Source organism: Schistocerca serialis, chromosome 6 (assembly GCF_023864345.2).
Source record: "Schistocerca serialis cubense isolate TAMUIC-IGC-003099 chromosome 6, iqSchSeri2.2, whole genome shotgun sequence".
In the NCBI taxonomy this organism is placed as follows: domain Eukaryota; kingdom Metazoa; phylum Arthropoda; class Insecta; order Orthoptera; family Acrididae; genus Schistocerca; species Schistocerca serialis.
In genome coordinates, this window is record NC_064643.1 from 306846809 (window position 1) to 306869577 (window position 22769).

The 22769-nt window shown below is 42.2% G+C and overlaps 1 protein-coding gene across 3 annotated transcripts in view; it reads left to right on the plus strand.

Annotated features, from left to right (window-relative positions):
- Positions 1-614: 614 nt before the first annotated feature.
- The window catches only part of LOC126484331 (allergen Tha p 1-like), a 99073-nt gene continuing 76918 nt past the window's right edge, over positions 615-22769 (plus strand). For all 3 annotated transcript variants that reach the window (XM_050107777.1, XM_050107778.1, XM_050107776.1), the window contains exon 1: positions 615-837. In XM_050107777.1, coding sequence (XP_049963734.1) covers positions 633-837 — 205 coding nt within the window. In that variant the 5' untranslated portion in view covers positions 615-632. The remainder of the gene's footprint in view (positions 838-22769) is intronic.

A 22769-nucleotide genomic window follows, 5' to 3' on the forward strand; every position in this document is an offset into this window, starting at 1 on the left:
ACATCACAGAAAAACAAAAAGTGCCAGAACTGTTTATAGCCCATGCGCGTCATAAATGGACAAAATAGTACAGTCAATATTACGTAAATATTCCAGGATACTGAAGATGCCTTGCAAACAATAAAGGCGAAACGCGTATGACACAAAAATTGTGTTTTATTCGATTGTGATTAGACGATCGCAAAGTTGTAATTATCACCATAGCGTCACATTGTACGCTGCTGACGGCGACAAGACTACAAAAGTGAAGACGTTGCTACATCCCTGTCTCAGACTTTTCTAAGACATGAACTACAGTCTTGGTCCTCCATTCTTCATGCTGAGTTTATGACATCGTTTATGGTAAGAGTACAGCATTTAGCAGTGTCGGCCGTTTGCAACACAGATATCAAGACATTTAGTCAAGTGTTGTCTGAGGCAGCAGCGGGCTATACTTTAACATTTGCTTATTGCAAGTTGGCTTCTACGTACGATGACATACAAATTGTGCAGAGGTTTGAGACAGCAGGGTCGGCCCCGACATCCGCTCCGCCTCCTCTCATGCTGACAACATGGGCGCGCCCTCAAGGACGGCTCGCGGCCGTTATAAAAGGCGCTGAAGCCCTGGACCGCTCAGGCCGTGTGCCGACACGATGGCGCGTCTTCACGTCGTCCTGGCCCTCGCAGGCCTTGTGCTCGCCGTCCACGCGGAGATTGCCGCCGCCGGTTTCTTTGCCCCGGCGGTGCTCGACGTGGACAGTCCAAAACAAAACGAGGAGGCCTTCCAAGACACCATGCGCTGCGTTCTCAGCCGTGACGACTACAAGTTCTGCGGCTCCAACTCTGTCTCCATTAAATGTAAGTTCTCTGTCACATCTCCTCCTGCAGGTAAAGATATATCGTGGATTTCAATCCGAAAACTCGTTTCATGCATTTCTCCATGCCAATCTATCTCTGCGCAGCTACTGAAATCTACATTTATTTCAACCTCTTTACTGTATTCGAGCCTTCCATAATTTTCACCTTCTATTTCTTTCCATTACCAATTCCCGATTCCTTGATGCCTTTAGGATATGTTGTATCAACAGTTCTCTTCATCTAGTCAACTTGTGCCATATATGTCTTTTCCCTTCGATTCGATTACCTGTCTTTAGTTATCCAATCTACTCTTCTAATATTTAGCATTCCTCTGTATTACAACATTTCAAAAACTGCTGTGCTTCTCTTATCTCCAGCGATTCACTTAGCTACATTCAAATCTACACTTCAGAAAAATAATTTAAGAAAAAAGACTAGGAACACATGGATTGGTGTTGGATTTTTACATAATTACCTGTTTCAAAAACTCTTTCCTGCTATTGCCAGTCTGTTTCTTATATCCTCTCTATATCGTCCACCGTCATCTATTTTGAAACTTCCTGGCAGATTAAAATTGTGTGCGGGAACGAGACCCGAACTCGGGACCATTGTCTTTAGCAGGCAAGTAGAGCACTTGCCCGGAAAAGGCAGAGGTCTCGAGTTCGAGTCTCGATCGGACACACAGTTTTAATCTGCCACGAAATTTCGTATTAGCACACACTCAGCTACAGACTGCAAATTTCATTCTTGTAATTTGTTTTGTTGGCCAAACAGCAAAATTCATCCACCACTTTTAGTGTCTCGCTTGCTAATCTATTTCCCTCAGTGTCACCTCATTTGATTTAATTATTCAACACTCCAGTAGCTCTGTATTACCTTAGCTGACATTCAACTTATAATAACATTTTTTTCTGAAGTCACTATCCATTTCATTCAAATGACCAAAGACCTTTGCAGAATCACAATGTCATCATCAAATCTTAACATTTTTATTTCCTCTCTTTGAACTTCAATTCTTTTTCCAAATTTATCTTTGGTTTTCTTTACCACTTGCTAAATGTAGAGATTAAATAACGCAAGGGATTAGTTACAACCATTTCTCGATGTTATCTATACGACTTTTCCTTAGCAAAATGAATAATTTTGTTTATCTCATGATACATTATTTCACTCTCTTCATCTCGTTGAGCTAGATCGTATCATATATATTCATACTTGTAGTACTGTCATGGGTCTTGACTTTATGTCTATCTTGGCTACGGCATTGTGTTCACCACGCTGTTTACAGAACTAGAGGAGCATTCCAGTTTCATTACTGTTATCACAGGTTCAACGTTATATACATACGGTATTGTGCTGTTTACCGTTACTGACTTCATCAGAAATACAGTTCATTTTGTCACCACTTATCACTAATTCCGTCTAAATCTAACTTCAGCCTACCCATTTCTCTTCTGAAGCTCTCTAGCTCACCTACTTGATTAAGGGATCTAACGTTTCTCACTCCGGCCCGAAGAGCGCCAGAGTTGATTTTTCTGGCTACGACATTCTCCTGCCTGCCCGTAAATCCGAATGAGAGTCTGCTGTCCATCGCAAATACCTTTACCCAAGTGGATATAATCAGCATTAAGGCATACAATAGATTTGTCCTCTTCTGGAAAAATAACGTCTGCAGCTTCCCCTTGATTTCAACCGTTCACAGTACCAATCTAGGAAGCCTATGCAGGTTAATGTTACAACAGTCGCTCAGTCAGTCATTCATACTGCTGCCCTTGCAGTTACTGAAAAGGCAGCTCCCCTTTTGAGGAAACGTGTGTTAGTCTAACTCTCCACACATTTATGTGTTCGTTTTCAAATTAGTTTGTACACGTTATTTGGACAGATGATGATGAAGTCCCCAAAATCCTCCCTGAAGAAATAAGAAAAGCTATAAACGAGATGCAGAACGGTAAAGCAGGGGGTCATGATGGTCTGACAATTGACATACGAAAGCTTACAGGGGAGGAAACATAGAAAAATGGATCAAATGGCTCTGAGCACTATGGGACTCAACTGCTGAGGTCATTAGTCCCCTAGAACTTAGAACTAGTTAAACCTAACTAACCTAAGGACATCACACACATCCATGCCCGAGGCAGGATTCGAACCTGCGACCGAAGCGGTCTCGCGGTTCCAGACTGCAGCGCCAGAACCGCGCGGCCACTTCGGCCGGCGGAAACATAGAAACATCTGGCTAAAGTACACTACTGGTCATTAAAATTGCTACACCAAGAAGAAATGCAGATGATAAACGGGTATTCATTGGACAAATATATTATACTAGAACTGACATGTGATTACATTTTCACAAAATTGGGGTACATAGATCCCGAGAAATCAGTACCCAGAGCAACCACCTCTGGCCCTAATAACGGCCTTGAGACGCCTGGGCACTGAGTCAAACAGAGCTGTACAGGTACAGCTGCCCATGCAGCTTCAACACGATACCACAGGTCATCAAGAGTAGTGACTGGCGTATTGTGAGGAGCCAGTTGCTCGGCCACCATTGACCAGACGTTTTCAATTGGTGAGAGATCTGGAGAATGTGCTGGCCAAGGCAACAGTCGAACATTTTATGTATCCAGAAAGGCCCGTACAGGACCTGCAACATGCGGTCGGGCGTTATCCTGCTGAAATGTAGGGTTTCGCAGGAATCGAATGAAAGTTAGAGCCACGGGTCGTAACATATCTGAAATGTAACACCCACTGTTCATAGTGCGTCAATGCGAACAAGAGGTGACCGAGACGTGTAGCCAATGGCACCCCATACCATCACGCCGTGTGATACGTCAGTATGGCGATGACGAATACACGCTTCCAATTTGCGTTCACCGCGATGTCGCCAAACACAGATGCGACCATCATGATGCTGTAAACAGAACCTGGATTCATCCGAAAAAATGACGTTTTGCCATTTGTGCACCCAGGTTCGTCGTTGAGTACACCATCGCAGACGCTCCTGTCTGTGATGCAGCGTCAAGGGTAACCGCAGCCATGGTCTCCGAGATGATGGTTGTTGTATTGCAAACGTCCCCATCTGTTGACTCCGGGATCGAGACGTGGCTGCACGATCCGTTACAGCCATGGGGATAAGATGCCTGTCATCTCGACTGCTAGTGATACGAGGCCGTTAGGATCCAGCACGACGTTCCGTATTACCCTCCTGAACCCACCGATTCCATATTCTGCTAACAGTCATTGGATCTCGACCAACGCGAGCAGCAGTGTCGCGACACGATAAACCGCAGTCGCGATAGGCTACAATCCGACCTTTATCAAAGTCGGGAAAGTGATGGTACGCATTTCTCCTCCTTAAACGAGGCATCACAACAACGTTTCACCAGGCAACGCCGGTCAACTGCTGTTTGTGTACGAGAAATCGGTTGGAAACTTTTCTCATGTCAGCACGTTGTAGGTGTCGCCACCGGCGCGAACCTTATGTGAACGCTCTGAAAAGCTAATCATTTGCGTATCACAGCATCTTCTTCCTGTCGGTTAAATTTCGCGTCTGTAGCACGTCATCTTCGTGGTGTAGCAATTTTAATGGCGAGTAGTGTTTTTACTTCGTGTATACAGAATGGCAGCTTCCCAATCTGCTGGAACAAAGCAAACATAATCTTACTACATAAGAAGGGAAGTATTCACGATCTGAAGAACTATCGCATTAGCTTACTTTCTCTTATATGTAAAGTGTTTACTAAAGTCCTGATAAATCGCATTAAAATGGTAGTGGAAACTGCACAGCCCATAGAACAAGCTGGATTCCGGAGTGGTTTCAATACAATTGACAATATAAACACACTGCTTGAGGTAATTAGTCGAGCCAATGAGTATGAAACGCTACTATGCACAGCCTTCATTGACTTCGAAAAAGCCTTTGACTCTGTCAGCCACATTGCAGCCATACAAGCGCTGGCCGAGCAAGGAGTGGAAAAAAAATAGACATATTGTGCAACATTTGTGACACGTCTGTAGCATTTATCAACATAGGAAAAAACAAGTGTGTATTTCCCATTGGATAAGGAGAAAAGCAGGGCGATTCTATATCCTCGAGGTTATTTATAGCAGTTCTCGAGATGGCTATGTCCAAAATTGTTTGGAACAACAGAGGAATGAGGATAAATGGTAAAAGGCTCCCCAACTTGAGATTTGCTGACGGTACAGTGGTCCCAGCTAACAGCAAAATGGAAATTCTGTCCTCTATAAAAGACTTAACAGATCGTTGTCAGGCAGTTGGACTTAAAATAAATTACTCCACAACTAAGATTATGCGTAATAAGTGGGTAGTTGCAGGACAAGTAACACTGAACGGCAACATCCTAACCAATGTTACAGAATACTTTTATCTGGGGTAATTAATTGACACAAAAAGGGATTTGAAACCTGAAATTTTTCGTCGAATTAAACTGGGTTGGAGGGCTTACGGAAGGAATGCAACAGTTTTCAAACCTAACATGCCAGTCTACTTAAAGAAAACAGTCTTTGAACAGTGTGTACTACCGGTTTTAACGTACGGGTGTGAAACTTGGACTTTAAATGAATTTTTCAAAAGGAAACTTAGAACTGCTCAGAGAGCTATGGAAAGGTCAATGTTAGGTCTCACTAAGAAAGATCAACAGAAAAGTGAAGACATTCGAGAAGTAACAGGAGTAAAAGATATTATAGAACTGGTTAAGACTCTAAAATGCCAGTGGGCAGGACATAGTGTACGAACGAAGGACAAAATCAGTTTTAGAGTGGAGTCCCAGAGAAAAACGAAGACCACCAGGGAGACCAAATGATCGCTGGGATAAGGAACTCAGGAAAGTTGCGGGCTTCAACTGGCAGAAGACAGCAGCGGACAGAGATGCATGGAAGAATCTCTTAAATATGTATTTAATAACTTACAGAGGCTACATCTTGTATAGACTGAATTAGCTGAACCATAAATAAGTTTGGACGTCAGCGATTTTGGAGTTCATATAGTGTCACAGAAGATTCTTCTGCTGATTTGTACATTTTACAACGATGCTAAAATTTTCCACTGATGGAAGACTCGAACATTATAATGTCATGGATAAATACATTACCATAGTTCAACGTTCTAGTGTAAATCCGTGGGTAGTCGTGGATTCACTTTAAAACTTCAATTTGTTGGTAACCTGATGGTCTGTATTTCAAATGAACATGGATTTTATAAAGTTCGGCTCTTGTGATATATATTGCGGCAGCCGGCATGCGAATAAAGCGAGTTCGAGTCAGGCCTATGTCACTAATGAATTTTCAAATGAGATTCTCAGTAATTAATGTTTTCTTAGTTATTAATTATTCGATTTGTTTGATGCTTTGTCCTGGTAATGATTTTCCACATGATTCTTTCCTCATTAATTCTTTCTAGACCATTTTTATTTTGCGGTGGAGAGTGTTGTCAGACTGTCGTCTCTAGTCAGAACTGTAACAGAAGTTTAATATATTTTCTTGTATCATTTTTAATTGATGGCATTCACTTATTGTGAGCTGCAGCCTTCTTCATAAATTAAAAAATACAAGAAACAAAAAAAAAAGAAGATACCGAAAGATTAAGGAGTTTCCAAATGTTTTAAGGTGCAACATGTACACTGTTCGACATAACACCAGTCTGAGTGCGCGCCGATCACGACATGGGACAAATAAACTGGCCACGCTGATAAGACCCTGTTTCCGGCTATCTGCACAATCGGACAACATTGTAGGCTGCAGCAATTTCCGGAGGAAGTCTTGTCTTCTGCTACTCCTGTTCTGCGACATCTACACCTGTGATCTAGCAGTAAACTGGGTATTATCTGAATTACTGCTACTCAAGAGTAGGTGGGGCTGTTGTCACGTAGTGGTGGATTGTCGAGGCGCTGGTGGTGGCCAAGGGTGATTAGGAAAACCCCGCTGCATCTGTTATTTAGTCTGAGCTACAGACCTGAAGTGCTGCGACGCCACCACATACGGCCTCCACAGCCGCGTGGTCTGTCTGTGGTGTCGCTGGCATCGGAAGATCGTGTCGGCGAGATGGCAGTTTGACTCGTGTGTCCTGTTTTCTGACGCTGTTTAACCAGTGCGTGCCTTAGTATGCTCTATGTGGCTCTGTGTGAGCAGTGCCAGGGCCAGGGCCACGAATATCTGCTGAATACTCGTGGGCGTCCGCCGCTGCCAGGTAAGAAGCTCGCCCTGGTGGAGCTGGATGTCAGCAGTACCGCTCTGGCTGTGAACTGCTGCCCTCCAGGGCAGGAGCTCGGCTGCTACCATGGAGCCTGGGGATGGCTCGTGTCGTTTTGATTCCACACGTGCGGACTTAGAATTGCGAACTAGTCTGGTAGAGATGCCTGCCTGGACCGGCGATGGCTGCTGCACGACCCATAACAGAGACATGCGTGGACCCGATTTCGTGGAGGATGCTACCAGACTGCGAGTAACTGTGCTAGAATCAGAGGGTTAATAGCACAAAGTAATAATGCGGACGCGATCGAATCACGCTATTGTCCTTCTAGACATGCTTGAACTACAGAGAACACGAGCCGTGTACCTCCTTCCTGGTTGAATGACTGGAACTGATCGGCTGTCGGACCCCCTGCGTTTTATAGCCGCTGCTCATGCATGGTTGTTTACACCTTTGGGCGGGTTTAGTGACACCTCTGAACAGTCAAAGGGACTGTGTCTGTGATACAATATCCACAATGAACGTCTATCTTCAGGAGTTCTTGGAACCCAGGTGATGCAAAACTTTTGTTTGATGTGTGTAGCTTGGTATGCGTAAGTAGACATATTGTGTAAGGTTTCTCGTCAGCTTTTGTTAAAAAATTTCTTCTAGCTATTAGCACTCCATTAAATAAAACGGAAAACGAGAACATTAGGGGTACTGGTCTGCGCTACGGTAAGAAATGACCACAAACACCACCACTGCATCACAAGACATGCGGAATCAGTGACCTAACGAAACGCTGCTGGGGACAGCTCTCTCTCATCGCAGTACTGGTCGCTGAGCGTCATACAGTAACATTATGCATGAGAAAAGTTTCTGCTTATGAGAAGTACCAAAACTAAATTTTCTGTCTCAGTGTGTCATCTTATATGAGGATTATGTACCATAACTCGTCGAGGTGGAAATGCCAAATAAATTCAACGGAACAATTCAGGACCACACGCAGAGGTAAAGTGACTATCACAGAGACGCCATATATTTTCAGTGATGTTGTCAGCTGTTAACCGTACTAGAAACTGCTGTGAAGTAAAGTGCTTATTGTGCTCGTCTTACGTGCCCTCTCAGATGAGAGGCGTGAGCGCCTGATGCCTTCCAATGTCACCCTTCGGGCTATCTATATATAAGGCATTCAGTTATATTTAATCTAGAATTCCTCATTTGTGGTATTTTCCTGCGTGGAAGGGAGCTGTTAAAGCCGGTGTTTTACAGGGCGCGTCAAAAAGAATTATCTGATTTAAAATAATCATAACTATTATGTTATGTGAAATATGTGTGTGAATAACGTACTGTTGGAAAGAGCAAACTCTTGACGTTTACATGGTCCCCGCTAGATAGCAGCAGTGTGCTCCCACTTCAGTTCTAGTAAAAATGGTGACGGAACGACAGAAAGCATTTTGTTTACTACGTTTTGCACAACGCGGGTCAGTAATAACTGCTCAGCTTAGCTTTCGTACTAGGAATGTTGTGGATCCTCCTACAGCAGAGTATTAGACGCTGGCATGAATAATTCACAGAAACAGGTTGTTTGTGTAAAGACAAATCGCAGGGCCGTCCCCGAGTGGTCAAAATGGTTCAAATGGCTCTGAGCACTATGGGACTTAACATCTATGGTCATCAGTCCCCTAGATCTTAGAACTACTTAAACCAAACTAACCTAAGGACATCACACAACACCCAGCCATCACGAGGCAGAGAAAATCCGTGACCCCACCGGAAATCGAACCCGGGAACTCGGGCGTGGGAAGCGAGAACGCTACCGCACGACCCCGAGCTGCGGACGTCCCCGAGTGTCTTATACAGACGTCGGACCAGTCTGCCATAGTTTCACAAGGAGTCCGCAGAAATCCGTTCGCCTTGCAGCTCGACAGCTCATCACGCCCCTGATATCCGTCGGGCGTGTGTTGCAGCCACGTTTACACATGAAACAAAACAAAATTCAGCTACTGCAAGCTCTTCGTGAAGGTGACAAACAACAACGTGTGGAATTCTGTAATTTCGTTCTTGGAAAGACGGAGGATGAAAGTATTCTTCCATTTAAATGGAAAGGCGAATCGTCATAACGTGGGGTACGGAACAATCACATCAAGTTGTACAACACGAGAGGGACTCTCCAAAATTTAATGTGTTTTGTGCAGTTTCATGGGAAAAGGCGTATGGTTCATTTTTCTTTGTCGAGAACAGTGCTACAAGAACCACATATCTCGATATAGTCGAGAATTTTTTTTCCACAGTTGGAGACTGCTTCGAAGTACTTCATTTACCAACAGGATTGGGCGCCGCCACACTGGCATCTGCAAGTGCGGGAATTCTTAAATCAAAGGATTACCGAACGATGGATCAGTCGGACTGGACCGATTCAGTCTTACGTTAGTGGGATCCAACGTTACCGGACCTGACTGTGTGTGATTATTTCTTGTGGGGGGGGGGGGGGGTCTACAAAAGACTCTGTTTATGTGCCACCATTACAGACAACAATGAATGAACTGAGACATCGCATAACAGCAGCTGAAGAAGCTGTAACTCAAGACATGCTCTCTGCAGTGTGGGAACAACTACAATTCCGCATTGAAATATGCCGTGGATATCAAGGGGAGGCATGATGAACGCCTATGAAAAGGCACCAAAAAAACTTTTTCAGTTTCCCGTTCACAAAAAACAAAATTCATTGTATATGTTTATTAGTTCGAAAAATATAGACGTACCAAATCGGATGATTCTTTTTGATACACCCTGTATAACGTCAGTGCAGGTATAGCGAAGCTTGTGATATTAGTTTCTGCGTATGCAGCATACAGTATATAAGATATTGAGGTATATAGTTTTCCATGATGATTACAATTTCTCCAAAATACAAGAAAATAAAACACTTACATTGACAGTTTGCAATGAACCCGCCAGGATAGCCGAGAGCGCTAACGCGCTGCTTCCTGGACTCGGGTAGGCGCGCCAGCCCCGGATCGAATCCACCCGGCGGATTAACGACGACGGCCGGTGTGCTGGCCATCCTGGATGTGGTTTTTAGGCGGTTTTCCACATCCAACTAGGTGAATACCTGGCTGATCCCCACGTCCCGCCCCAGTTACACGACTCATAGCCATTTGAAACACATTCATACTATTTCACGATTTACACTCGACGCAGACAGCTTGGGTACACTAATTCCGTCCTGGGGGGTACGGGGTGGCGGCAGGAAGGGCATCCGGCCACCCCTTAAAATTAACATGTTAATTCCGGTTAACCATGGCCGACCCTGCTAACCGCACAACAAGGCGAAAGCGATAGAAAAGCGATAGAATTGTCAGTTTACAATAAAAGCTTATTTCAATAGAATAAAAGGTAATTGACATTAATCTGGCACCACACAGGCACAGAAACTAAACTGTATATGTGGCCAATGTGCATTTCTGCAGCTTAATAAGTTTTTCACATTGAGATCTATACATATAACACGTAGCGTACTGACTAGCCTGTTCACTGATTTGGTATTGTTCCCCTCTCGTTTGATCCCTATATGATGTGAAGAATCCGAATCCACGTCACTGCTAGTTCATTCAAATCTTCCCAGCAACTTTTATCAGGTGCTGTTGCTTGGTATTGGTAGTCACGATTCCTGCTCCCACGAGGTACTGGATCGAGGTTGCCAGAAAACTTGTGAAATGTATCCGCAATCGAAAGTCATAACTGAAACACGCTTTTAACAATACGGAATTTTCATGTTAGTTTACATAGCTACGTAAATAAAAGCCAGAAAAAACCCTAGTTCATCCATTAGAATAACTACTTCGAAAAGCAGCGAAACAAAACTATCGAGCCTAGTCTTCCATTTACAGTTGTAGCACTATAACCAGCATCTGAGTTAGTGCGAAAGAATGGTCGTGGTCACAAATTCGAAGCTACTTGTAGCTGTGGCACAGCTACGAAACCCGATTCTTCTCGCCTGTAGCGTAGTCAAGACATTGCAGCGTCTTGGCCATTGTTTGCCTATCTTCTTGTTACAACACTGAGAAGTTGTAACCAGGATGGAGTAATGTGTATAGCAATAACGAAGTATTAATATTGGAGTGTGTGTGACTTTATTTTTGTACGTTATGTTTATTTCTTTGATATATTTATGATACAGTTGCTTTTGTCAGTTTCCTCATGTTAACCAGAATTATTTTTATTTGTAATATATTGTGTATATGTAATTAAGGATTTATAAAAGTAGTTAATGCAGTCATAATCATTATTTATCTTTTAAAATAATAAAGTTTGACCTGATTTGACTGGAAATTATGTAAATATATTTTCACAGCCACTGTGAAATTCTGCTATCTCCAGTATTTATTTTACTGAAATAAGATTGTAACAATAATAAACATTTTGTACATTTAAAAAAATTTCATTTCATAATGTCATATGGGATTATTTTTTGGAGTAATTCATCAAGCCAAGCTATAGTTTTCCGCGCACAAAAACGTGCAGTAAGAGTTATATGTGGTGTGAACTCAAGAACATCCTGCAGAAGCCTGTTTAGGGAACTAGGGATACTAACTACTGCTTCCTAATATATTTATCCTTTAATAAAATTTGTCATTAAAAATAAATCACTTTTTCAAACTAACAGCTCAATTCATGGAATCAGTACTAGAAATAAGAATAATCTTCACAAGGATTTAAAGTCGCTCAGTCTTGTACAAAAAGGTGTGCATTATTCAGGAACGTACATTTTCAATAACTTTCCAGCAGCCATAAAAAGCTTAACAACCAATGAAATTCAGTTTAATAGAAGCCTAAAGGATTTCTTGGTGGCCAACTCCTTTATTCCAATGATGAATTTCTCAGTAGAACCAACTGATTTGTGTATATTTAAGAACAATATAACTTCTGCACAATTTCAGTGCAGCAATGTGTTCATTGTAAATAAGTATGTGTGTGTGTGTGTGTGTGAAAGAGAGAGAGAGAGAGAGAGAGAGAGAGAGAGAGTGTAAGTACAATTTAACTTCTACACCATTTCAGTGCAGTAATGTGTTCATTGTAAATAAGTATTATAGTAGATGTATTACACATTTATTATCTTATAAATAAATTAAAAAACTTTTTTATTTTAAATTCAGTGCATTAGTATTTGTAAAATGATTCTTTCATATAGTGTTCATTAAAAAATGACGATCATTCAACTTAGGACCTGTGGAATGGTACATTAGCTTATTTGTTTGAGTTGTAAATATTTGTCATGTATTGTTGTTTTTCTGACATGTTCTACATCCTGTAGGACCTCCTCACTACGTATCAATTGGAATGAAAGTAAATCTAATCTGATCAAAATAGTGAAATTCAAGTGTGGGACTGATTTATGCTGATAAATTAACTTGTCTTCTCCTTGTCATCTGTCGTGGCCACAAATTCGTAGCTATCTTACGGTTGTGGCAGAGTTACGAAAACTGATTCTTCTGGCCGGTAGCGTGGTCACGACATTGAAGCATCTTAGACATTGTTTGGCTACCGTGTTGCTTGACAGTGATTTTCGGGCGTGGGACTGATTTATCCTGTCAAATTCGCTTGAAATTTTGTTGTCATCTCCATGAAATATTCTGAATAATTCACACTTAAGATAACACGTAGAGTTACTAAAGTAAATGTTTTTGATTCCAAGAACGTTGTTTCAGGCGTAAGCTACCCCTACTCGCATCTTTCACGTTGCAAGCTAGCTGCTTCAGCTTCGATTATGGCAATGAGATAGTGTTTAATGCAGCAGTGCTTTGTCCACCTAGTTGTAAAGTGCTCACTTTTCAAATGGTAGCTGCTTTCAAAGTCAGTTCCAAGGTTGCGGCAGAATTTGTGCTTATCACTTACTTTCACTACTATTTTAATTGAGCTGCTAACTGTCACAAGTAAGTGATGAATTTTAACCCTCCTTGTCATGTCCTCTGGCAACCTCTCAGGGGTAGCCATACACATCTGATTCGTGAATACGAAGCTACATCACTAATAATACAAGAGAAAGACTCTTAAGAGAGTCAAAGCAGCTATCAGTGACGGATCTGAATTTTATTCATCATCGCGATATCAGACAAGACGGGAGAAATGTATGGAAGCAATGAACAAGCTTATGGAGGTGAAAACCAAATGAACGTGAACAATTGCACGTTTGCCAATTTCTTGTGTTTTGTTTCTGTTTCAATAGCCTTACATTCAATTTTCTTCTTTTGAATCCTCGGTTTGATTTATTACTCAGTGTCATCGATGTGGTAGTCTATCATCCATAACATCTCCAGATATTGATGGTGTTCCTTATATTCAAGTTGTTTATGACACAAGACAGGACTAACATACAAGTCGTTTGAGGTCAACAGTGTGAATACCCTCAAAGTTTCGTGACATATTGGACAAGGAATTTTTGTACATATTTTTGTTTTATTAGAGAAAGCTTTCAGCCAAGCCCAAGAAGATAAGTGTGCAACTCATCTGTTTGCTGGAGCAGGTTGTGGACAGCGGTGAGGACGTTGTGAACTGCCCATGGAGTTCTTTGTATTGCTAATGCAGTTAAGATTTGGCAACGATGCTGACGATATGTGACACTTCGTGATCATTCATTCACTTTCGGGGTTGGTGCTGAATGATCATCCTTAATTCTCGTAATATTCTCTTTCCATAGTGATGAAGAAATGTGAATAGTTTTCGTACGAGATCGAGATCGTAAATTCTATTTTTGACCTTATGACTGTCATTTCACGCTCAAATTTCAACCAGTTTCGTATTTTATGTTGTGAAATATCTGCATTAATTAACACCAGAGCAATAGCGTACAACTAAATAAGCAGTGTCATGTTTTCTCCATGGCACCATGCTTGTCTCTTGATCTAAGGCAAGGGTAGACCTCGTTGGGCTACCGATGTGTAACGCTTCAATTTTTTCTTTGTAATCTGCAAATAGAACGTAAATTTGTAACAAAATGCTAAGAAAACCTCTGCATTATGCCAACTGAAAGATCAGCTTATTTCTGTTTATTTTTATTTTTAATTGGTCAGCCTTCTTCCATACTACAATAATTTCATTCATTATTAGTTTGTCATTGTTTCTATTATTTTTCTCATTCCTTCATTCACAAGAGATTTCCAATCACTATTTGGTACCGGTGTACACGGCCAGTATTAATTCTGCATGAGTGGAATGGTGGACGTTTTTCTACCCAGAGTATGCATATTTACCTTGGCGTCTCATTTTTAGGACAATAGGAAAAGCCCAATAAGAAAAGGCAACGTGAGGCCGGTGATGCAGTCAGAAGTCAACAACAGTTCCTGTTGATTTAAAACAGTGATGAACATGGAGGTTAAGAGGAGTTTTCATAACGTCACAGCCCTGAAACTCACATCTGCCCTGTTAGTAGCCCCAAACATAAGCTTCTGATGTAAGTGTTTTGATCAAAAATGCCAGTTGCAACACGTATGGGTGTACTAACCGTTGTCATTATAGTGTAAAGTGTAAAGGAATCACATTTCATTTGTATGTGTACCCCTTCAAGTGATATTTTCTTTTATATACATTAATCTTGGTTGCTCTGTTTACTTTTATTTTGTTTCCTTTGTGTCATTTGACCTCAGAGTTCCTGTCAATCCAACCCGAAAAGCTCACGCGGTGCAGTCTGTGAGATGAAGAGATTGGAAACCGACCAAACATAGCAATTTCAGGAAGATAACATAAGCCGAGAATTAGTTCTTCAGTCTGTATTTCAAGGAAACTTTCGATTACGAAAGCAGTTTTCTCACAACACGTACATCTGTTATTTGTTATTCGAAACGCATAGTTAGTTAGTTAGTTAGTCAATTGGTTGCATGTTCCACTGATCAATCGCACAGTATGACGTGGTACGTGTCAAGTGCACAAGCAATGCACATATGAAAGAAGATATATATATATATATATATATATATATATATATATATATATATATATATATATATATATTACAATACAGAGTTAAAGATTAATATTTCTATTATTTACCCAATTCAATTAAATGGCACAAAATGTATGCTTAGTATGCTCTACCCTATCTAATGACGTCTGTTGATGTGATATATTTATTGAAGGAACTGTACTTTTTGCACCAGAAAATTGGATGTACTGTGTTTTTTTAATGTACAGAGCAAGCCCATTTGCAGAAAACCAATAAATGACTTTTCCAAAGACCTTATTTGTATCATTTTCAAGTGGAGTTTCTTTTACTGGATTAATAATGATGTTTGTATCATCAGCAAACAGTGTCAGTTCAGCCTCCTGTTTCAGACAGGAAGGGAGGCCATTCACATGTATGAAGAACAGAAGGGGACCCATGTTTGAACCCTGTGGAACATAGTGTAATTTCACCTCAGTTAGATGACGTGGCAAACTTACTTAAATCACTTGACCCACATAAGGAAACTTTTTGCTTCCTGTTCTGTAGGTATGACTTAAACCACTCGTATGCTATTGCATTTATACCATAGAATTGTAATTTCAGTAACATAATATCATGGTTCACACAATAAAATGCTATAGTATAAACAAAGTTACATAAACGAGGTGGAACGAATAGTAATAGTGGATCAGACATACCTTTGAAGCCAGATAAATATCTGAAAATGCCTTCCTGCAACTATATTATTCAGGAAAGCACTGAAACATTTTCTGTTTAAGACAACACAAACTATACTAAGTTCGACAGTACAGCACTGCGGTGGATGATCCATTGACAGAATTGAACACGCAGCTCAAAATCCGTTGGCTCCAGCGCTTGCACACATTATTTACGACGGAGGTATATACCAGTTCCATCAGTACTCTCCATACTGAATCCTTCAAAGTATGCATTTTGTGGGCTACAATCCAAGCTGTCTGTCTCCTGCAAGGATCTTTGAGAGAGTACGACAGAACTTCATGTGCCATTGCCATGCATGCACTGAGACTGTCGGTCGTCACTTTGAAGGAACCATCAGAGATACGGATTTGGATTCTTTACATCATTTCGGGACCAAACAAGTGGGCAACAATACAAAGCCAGTGGAGAGGCTAGTTACTGTGCACGATAGTGGATGCTCTACCGATTAAACTGAAATAGGGAGCCAATGGTCAGAAATGCATGTCTATTGTGCTACAGACGTACACAGTATACACAGCATAACAGCAACATAGATCATAGTAGCTGTTTGACCGCCAGCGTCAATGTATGCATGGCAATGCCGCATGAAGTTCTGTCGCACTCTCCCAAAGATCCGTGGTGTCTGTTGTACCAGAAGACAGGCAGCTTGGGCCCTAGCAAGCAGGTCTTCTTTCGTTACTACGGCGATTTCACATAAGAAAACCTTGGCATAACCCCACAGGAAAATGTCCAGAGGCGTGAGATCCGGTAATCTCGCTGGCTACGAGACAGGACTTCCTCTACTTGTTGTTCAGGTGCTCGCTGACATTAACATAGGAGAGGGTTGGTGCACTATTGTGTTGAAACCACATCCTTTCGCAGACAACAAGGGGTACAGTGTCCAAGGACTGTGGCAGCACTTTACGTAGTAACAACAGGTAATATGGACCAATCAAAGAGGAGGCAGTAAATTAGGGTCTATTATGTGATCTTGGACAATGTCCTCCACACATTGACAGAAAAATTGTCTCTGGTGGCCACCGATGTGGATGACGTGGGGATTGTCTTCACTCCGGACACAGCTGGCGCGGCTGTTGAAACAACCATCATGGGTGAATGAGGCCTTATCCGTGGAAAATACATACTGCACGAAGTTCGGTACTACAGCACTGCGGTTGATAATCCATTGACAGAAACGAACGTGGGGCTCAAAATTCGTTGGTCCAAGTGCTTGCACACGTTATTTGCGATAGTGGTGTAGTACCAGATTGACCAGTATCCACTGTATCGTTGGAAGTGTGAGTTTCATGGGCTAGGGCCCAATATGACTGTCTGCTGGTACAATAGACACCAATGATCTTTGAGACAGTATGGCATAAATCCTTGCGCCATTGCCATGCAGGCAAGGAGATTGGCGGTGGTTACTTTCAGCAATAACTATGAGCTACGTTTTTGTTATGCGCTCTGCACTGTATATGCCCATAACACAATAAATATGTATTTCCGACCTTTGGTTCCCAATCTCTATGTAATCACTTGTGTACCCACTATTACCTGTTTCAATTTGACCCAAAAGGCTTGAGACACCTTGTCTGCATAGATCTCAATGTGAAAAACTCATGAAGATACAGAACTGCATATTGCCCACATCTGCATGCCGGATTCCTTGTTAATGAACATAATTTTCAGTTTCTTCTCCTCCGAATCCTCAAATGAATTGATTACTGTGTGGCATTGGATGATTAGTTAACTGTGTTTCTTAATGCTTCCATCCTCACCAACATACTTCTGCATTCTCGTGGTAGTAGTGAAATTCTAACTGTATGTGCCACAAGACTGCACGTAGTCAATTTGATTTCGATGTGCAAAGCGTTTAATCTCTTACTGTTTAGTGACGGGTGGGGCAAGTTGATTTCCAGTTACCTTTCATTCCATTGAAATGAAATTTCATTGCAAACTGTCAATGTTAGCCCTTTATATGTTAGTATTTTGAGCAAATCGAAATTGTCATGCAAGTTTGTATACCTCAGTATTTTATGTGCTATAATTTGCAAAGGCGGAAACTAATGTCACTAACTTTGCCATACCTGTGCTGAAATTCCGCAACACCGGCGTTAACAACCCCCTTCCATACCGGAAAGAATCACAGCAGCTTCTCGTTAGTTCAGTCGTTCTTCAAATGTACGGGGGCGGTGTGAGTTGTCAGTTCTAATCACAGTGCAGATCAATGCACTCGAAGTTCTTATTTCTCGTTTTATTTAAAAGAGCTGCTAGTTGCTAGAAAAAAATTCTTTAACAAAACCTTTACACATTAAGTCTTCTCTTATGCTCGTCTCAGTCGGCTCTACCAATGGCCATAGATGTCTGCTTTGCGAATACCAAACTGATCACTGTGCAGACGTTTCTCAAGAGGTTCAACTTCATTTTCAACGATACCAATTTTAGTTTTGTTCGACACGTAGATCCATGCGCCAGGGAAATATTTATGGAGTGAACATACAGATTAACATACTTGTTCTTCGTTAAATCTCTGTGATGGTAATTAGGCACCCTTATAGACTTTTGTCAACACTGGCGTTACAAACTTCCTTCACTCTAGGTAGCTTATAAAAGCAATTTTGATGGTTTAAATCTGAGTACCTTGAATATCACTTTAGATCCGCGTTGAGATTGCCATGAACGTGTGTGTTGATGTAGAGCACGCAGTGCAAGGAATTCACACAGTTCATCGCATATATTTATCGTCAGGAATCAAATAATGACAATAAAACAAATTACACCACAGTTACTCACTTCAACATCCTGACGAAAAATTTGCGTGGAGAATCACTTCTAAAAGAAAATGGAACGATGTACAAAGCATTACTCATCACACTAAACCACGTAGTGTGAGGTACTCTGATTGGATCACAAACTATATAATTAATTCTGAGTCACACTTATGTCTTCCATGTCAGCGTAATACGCGGAGGTGATAGCGACGTTCACATATACATATGGCAGTAGTATCATGTACGCAAGGTATAAAAGGGCAGTGCATTTCCTGAGATGTCATCTATACTCAGGTGATTCATGTGTAAAGGTTCCTGACGTGTTTGTGGCTGCACAACAGGAATTAACAGACTTCGAAAAAGGAATGGTAGTTGTAGCTAGATGCATGGGATGTTCCATTTCGGAAATCGTTAGGGAATTCAATATTCCGAGACACACAGTGTCAAGTGTGTGCCGAGAATAGGAGCAGCGGCGTTTACGTAGAGTTGTCAGTGTTAACAGACGAGCAACATTGCTTGAAATAACCACAGAAAGCAAAAGGGACGTACGGCGAACGTATCAGTTAGGGTAGCCCGGTGAAATTTGGCGTTAATGGGCTGCGGCAGCAGATAACTGACACAAGAGCCTTTGCTAACAGCACGACAGCACCTTCAGCGCCTCTCCTGGGCTCGTGACCGTATCGGTTGGACCCTAGACGACGGGAAAATCGTGGTCTGGTTGGATGAGTCCCGATTTCAGTTGGTAAAAGCTGATGGTAGGGTTAGAGTGTGGCGCAGACTCCACGGGGTCACTATGCAATCTGATGGTGGTTCCACAATGGTGTGGGCTGTGATTAATTGAATGGACAGGGTTCTCTGGTCCAGCTGAACCGATCATTGGCTCTAAATCGTTATGTTCGGCTATTGGGAGACCGATTGCCGTCATTCATGGACGTCATGTTCCCAAACAACGATGGAATTTGTATGGACGACGATGCGCCGTGTCACAGAGTCACAACTCTTCGCCATTGGTTTTAAAAACATTCTGGGCAATTCGAGCGAATGATTTCGCCGCCTAGATCGCCCGACATGAAACCCATCCGTGCCCGGGTTCCCGGGTTCGATTCCCGGCGGGGTCAGGGATTTTCTCTGCCTCGTGATGACTGGGTGTTGTGTGATGTCCTTAGGTTAGTTAGGTTTAAGTAGTTCTAAGTTCTAGGGTACTGGTGACCATAGCTGTTAAGTCCCACTGTAAAAAAAAAAAAAAAAACCATCGAACATTTATGGAATATAACCGAGATGTCAGATCATGCATAAAATCTTGCCCCGGCAACACTATCGCAATTATTGGCGGCTATAGAGACAGAGTGGCTCAGTATTTTAAATCCGTACCACGTCGAGTTGTTGCACTAGACCGGGAAAAAGGATTCCGACAAAAAAAAAAGTCATGTAACTAGGGCCTCCCGTAGGGAGGTGCAGGTCTTTCGATTTGACGCCACTTCGGCGACTTGCGCGTCGTTGGGGATGAAATGATGATGATTAGGACAAGACAACACCCAGTCTCTGAGCGGAGAAAATCTCCGACCCAGCCGGGAATCGAAACCGGCCCCTTAGGAGTAACATTTTGTCACGCTGACCACCCAGCTACCGGGGGCGGACAAAGGATTCCGATAAAATATTAGAAGGTATCGCATGACTTTTCCTAGATTTAGAGCCAGCTGCCATTCACCACAGCAACTACAAATTTAATCTAAGTCATCTTACATAATTCTACAGCCGATTAACGACGACATTAGCAAACAGCCATGAATTGCTGATCGCCACATCCGTCGGGTCATTTACTGATACAGAGAATAAAAGCACACCTATAATACATCCGTGGTGCTCTCCTGACGAAACCTTCGTCTCTAATGGAAACTCGCCGTCGAGGACCACTTACTGGGTTCTAACGTAAAAACGTCTTTTAACCACTCACATATCTGGGAAGCTGAAATGTATGCTCGGACCTTCATCAGCCATCTGCAGTTGGTCACAGTGTCAAATGACTTCCCGAAATCTAAGAATGTGAGAGTTCCCTCTTGCCCTTCATCCATTGTTTGAAGATAGGATGTCATGTCAGAAAAGAGCCAACTGAGTTTCGCACGAGCGATGCTCTCTAGCTTCTTGATGTTTTGTTGGCGGAAGCTTTTCCGTCTCAAGGAAATTTATTATATTCGAAATCAAAATGTGTTCAAGAATTCTGCAGCAAACCGATACTGAGGATATTGACTGTAACTACGTGTGACAGTTCTTTTACCCTTCTTATACAGGGTGGTCCATTGATAGTGACCGGCCAAATATCTCACGAAATAAGCATCAAACGAAAAAACTGCAAAGAACGAGACTCGTCTAGCTTGAAGGGGGAAACCAGATGGCGCTGTGGTTGGTGCGCTAGATGTCGCTGCCATAGGTCAAACGGATATCAACTGCGTTTTTTTTTAAATAGGAACCCCCATTTTTATTACATACTCGTGGAGTACGTAAAGAAATATGAATGTCTTAGTTGGACCACTTTTTTCGCTTTGTGATAGATAGCGCTGTAATAGTCACAAACATATGGCTCACAGTTTTAGACGAATAGTTGGTAACAGGTATGTGGAGCACGATGACAAATATCCTTCAAGTTTCCCCACAGAAGGAAATCCGGGGACGTCAGATCTGGTGAACGTGCGGGCCACGGTATGGTGCTTCGAAGACAAATCCACCTGCCATGAAATACGCTATTCAATACCGCTGCAACCGCACGCGAGCTATGTGCCGGACATTCATCATGTTGGAAGTACATCGCCATTCTCTCATGCAGTGAAACATCATGTTCCACTAGTAGCAGCCATTGTGGATTTTCCGTTGCCCAATAGTGCATATTTTGCCGGTTTACGTTACCGCTGTTGGTGAATGACGCTTCGTCGCTAAATAGAACGCGTGCAAAAAATCTGTCATCGCCCCGTAATTTCTCTTGTGCTCAGTGGCAGAACTGTACACGACGTTCAAAGTCGTCGCCATGGAATTCCTGGTGCATAGAAATATGGTACGGGTGCAATCGATGTTGATGTAGCATTCTCAACACCGACTTTATTTGAGATTCCCGATTCTCACGCAATTTGTCTGCTACTGATGTGCCGATTAGCAGCGACAGTAGCTAAAACATCTACTTGGGCATCATCATTTGTTGCAGGTCGTGGTTGACGTTTCACATGTGGCTGAATACTTCTTGTTTCCTTAAATAACGTAACCCTCTGGCGAACGGTCCGGACACTTGGATGATGTCGTCCAGGATACCGAGCAGCATACATAGCACACGCCCGTTGGGCATTTTGATCACAATAGCCATACATCAACACGATATCGACCTTTTCCGCAATTGGTAAACGGTCCATTTTAGCACGGGTAATGTATCACGAAACACCGTCCGCACTGGCGGAATGTTACGTGATACCATGTACTTATACGCTTGTGACTATTACAGCGCCATCTATCACAAAGCGAAAAAAGTGGTCCAACTAAAACAATCATATTCTTTTACGTACTACACGAATATGTAATAAAAAGTGGGGGTTCCTATTTAAAAAAAACGCAGTTGATATCCGTTTGACCTATGGCAGCGCCATCTAGCGCGCCGACCATAGCGCCATGTGGTTTCCCCCTTCAAGCTAGGCAAGTTTCTTTCTTTGTAGTTTTTTCGTTTGACGCTTATTTCGTGAGATATTTCGCCCGGTCACGATCAATGGACCACGCTGTATACAGGAGTCACGAGCGACGATTCGATTTGGACTTCTCTGTGCGCGAGAGATTCTCAATGAACGCGGGCTAAGTAAGGAGCCAGTGCTCTGTAAAACCAAACTTGGATTCCGTCTGGACCCGTTGACTTCTTTGTTTTCAACTCTTTCAGTTTGTTCTCTACGCCACGGATCTCAATTTTTATGTCCACTGTGCAGGAGTCTGTACGACAGAAATCAACGGTATGTTTGTACGATGGTTTTGCGCGAATGATTTCTTAAGCGGAAAACTTAAAACTGCAGCTTTCCTTTTGCTGTCTTTTGCCGCCGCCCCAGACTGGTCGACACACGCGCACAAGTAGTTTGGTAACTTAGCTGAACCAAGTTTGTTTCAGGGTTTATCAGTGCGCGGATCGTGTTCTTTAATTAAAGACTATCCACCACTAATACGAACATTTGTTTGTGTTGCTAAGAATAATAAGAGTATTTTAAGTAACGCCGAGAACAAAAATGTTGTTTATGTCCACTCCCCGGCAAGTGTTGACGTTGTCTCCACACGCAATTTTTTCGACACGCATACA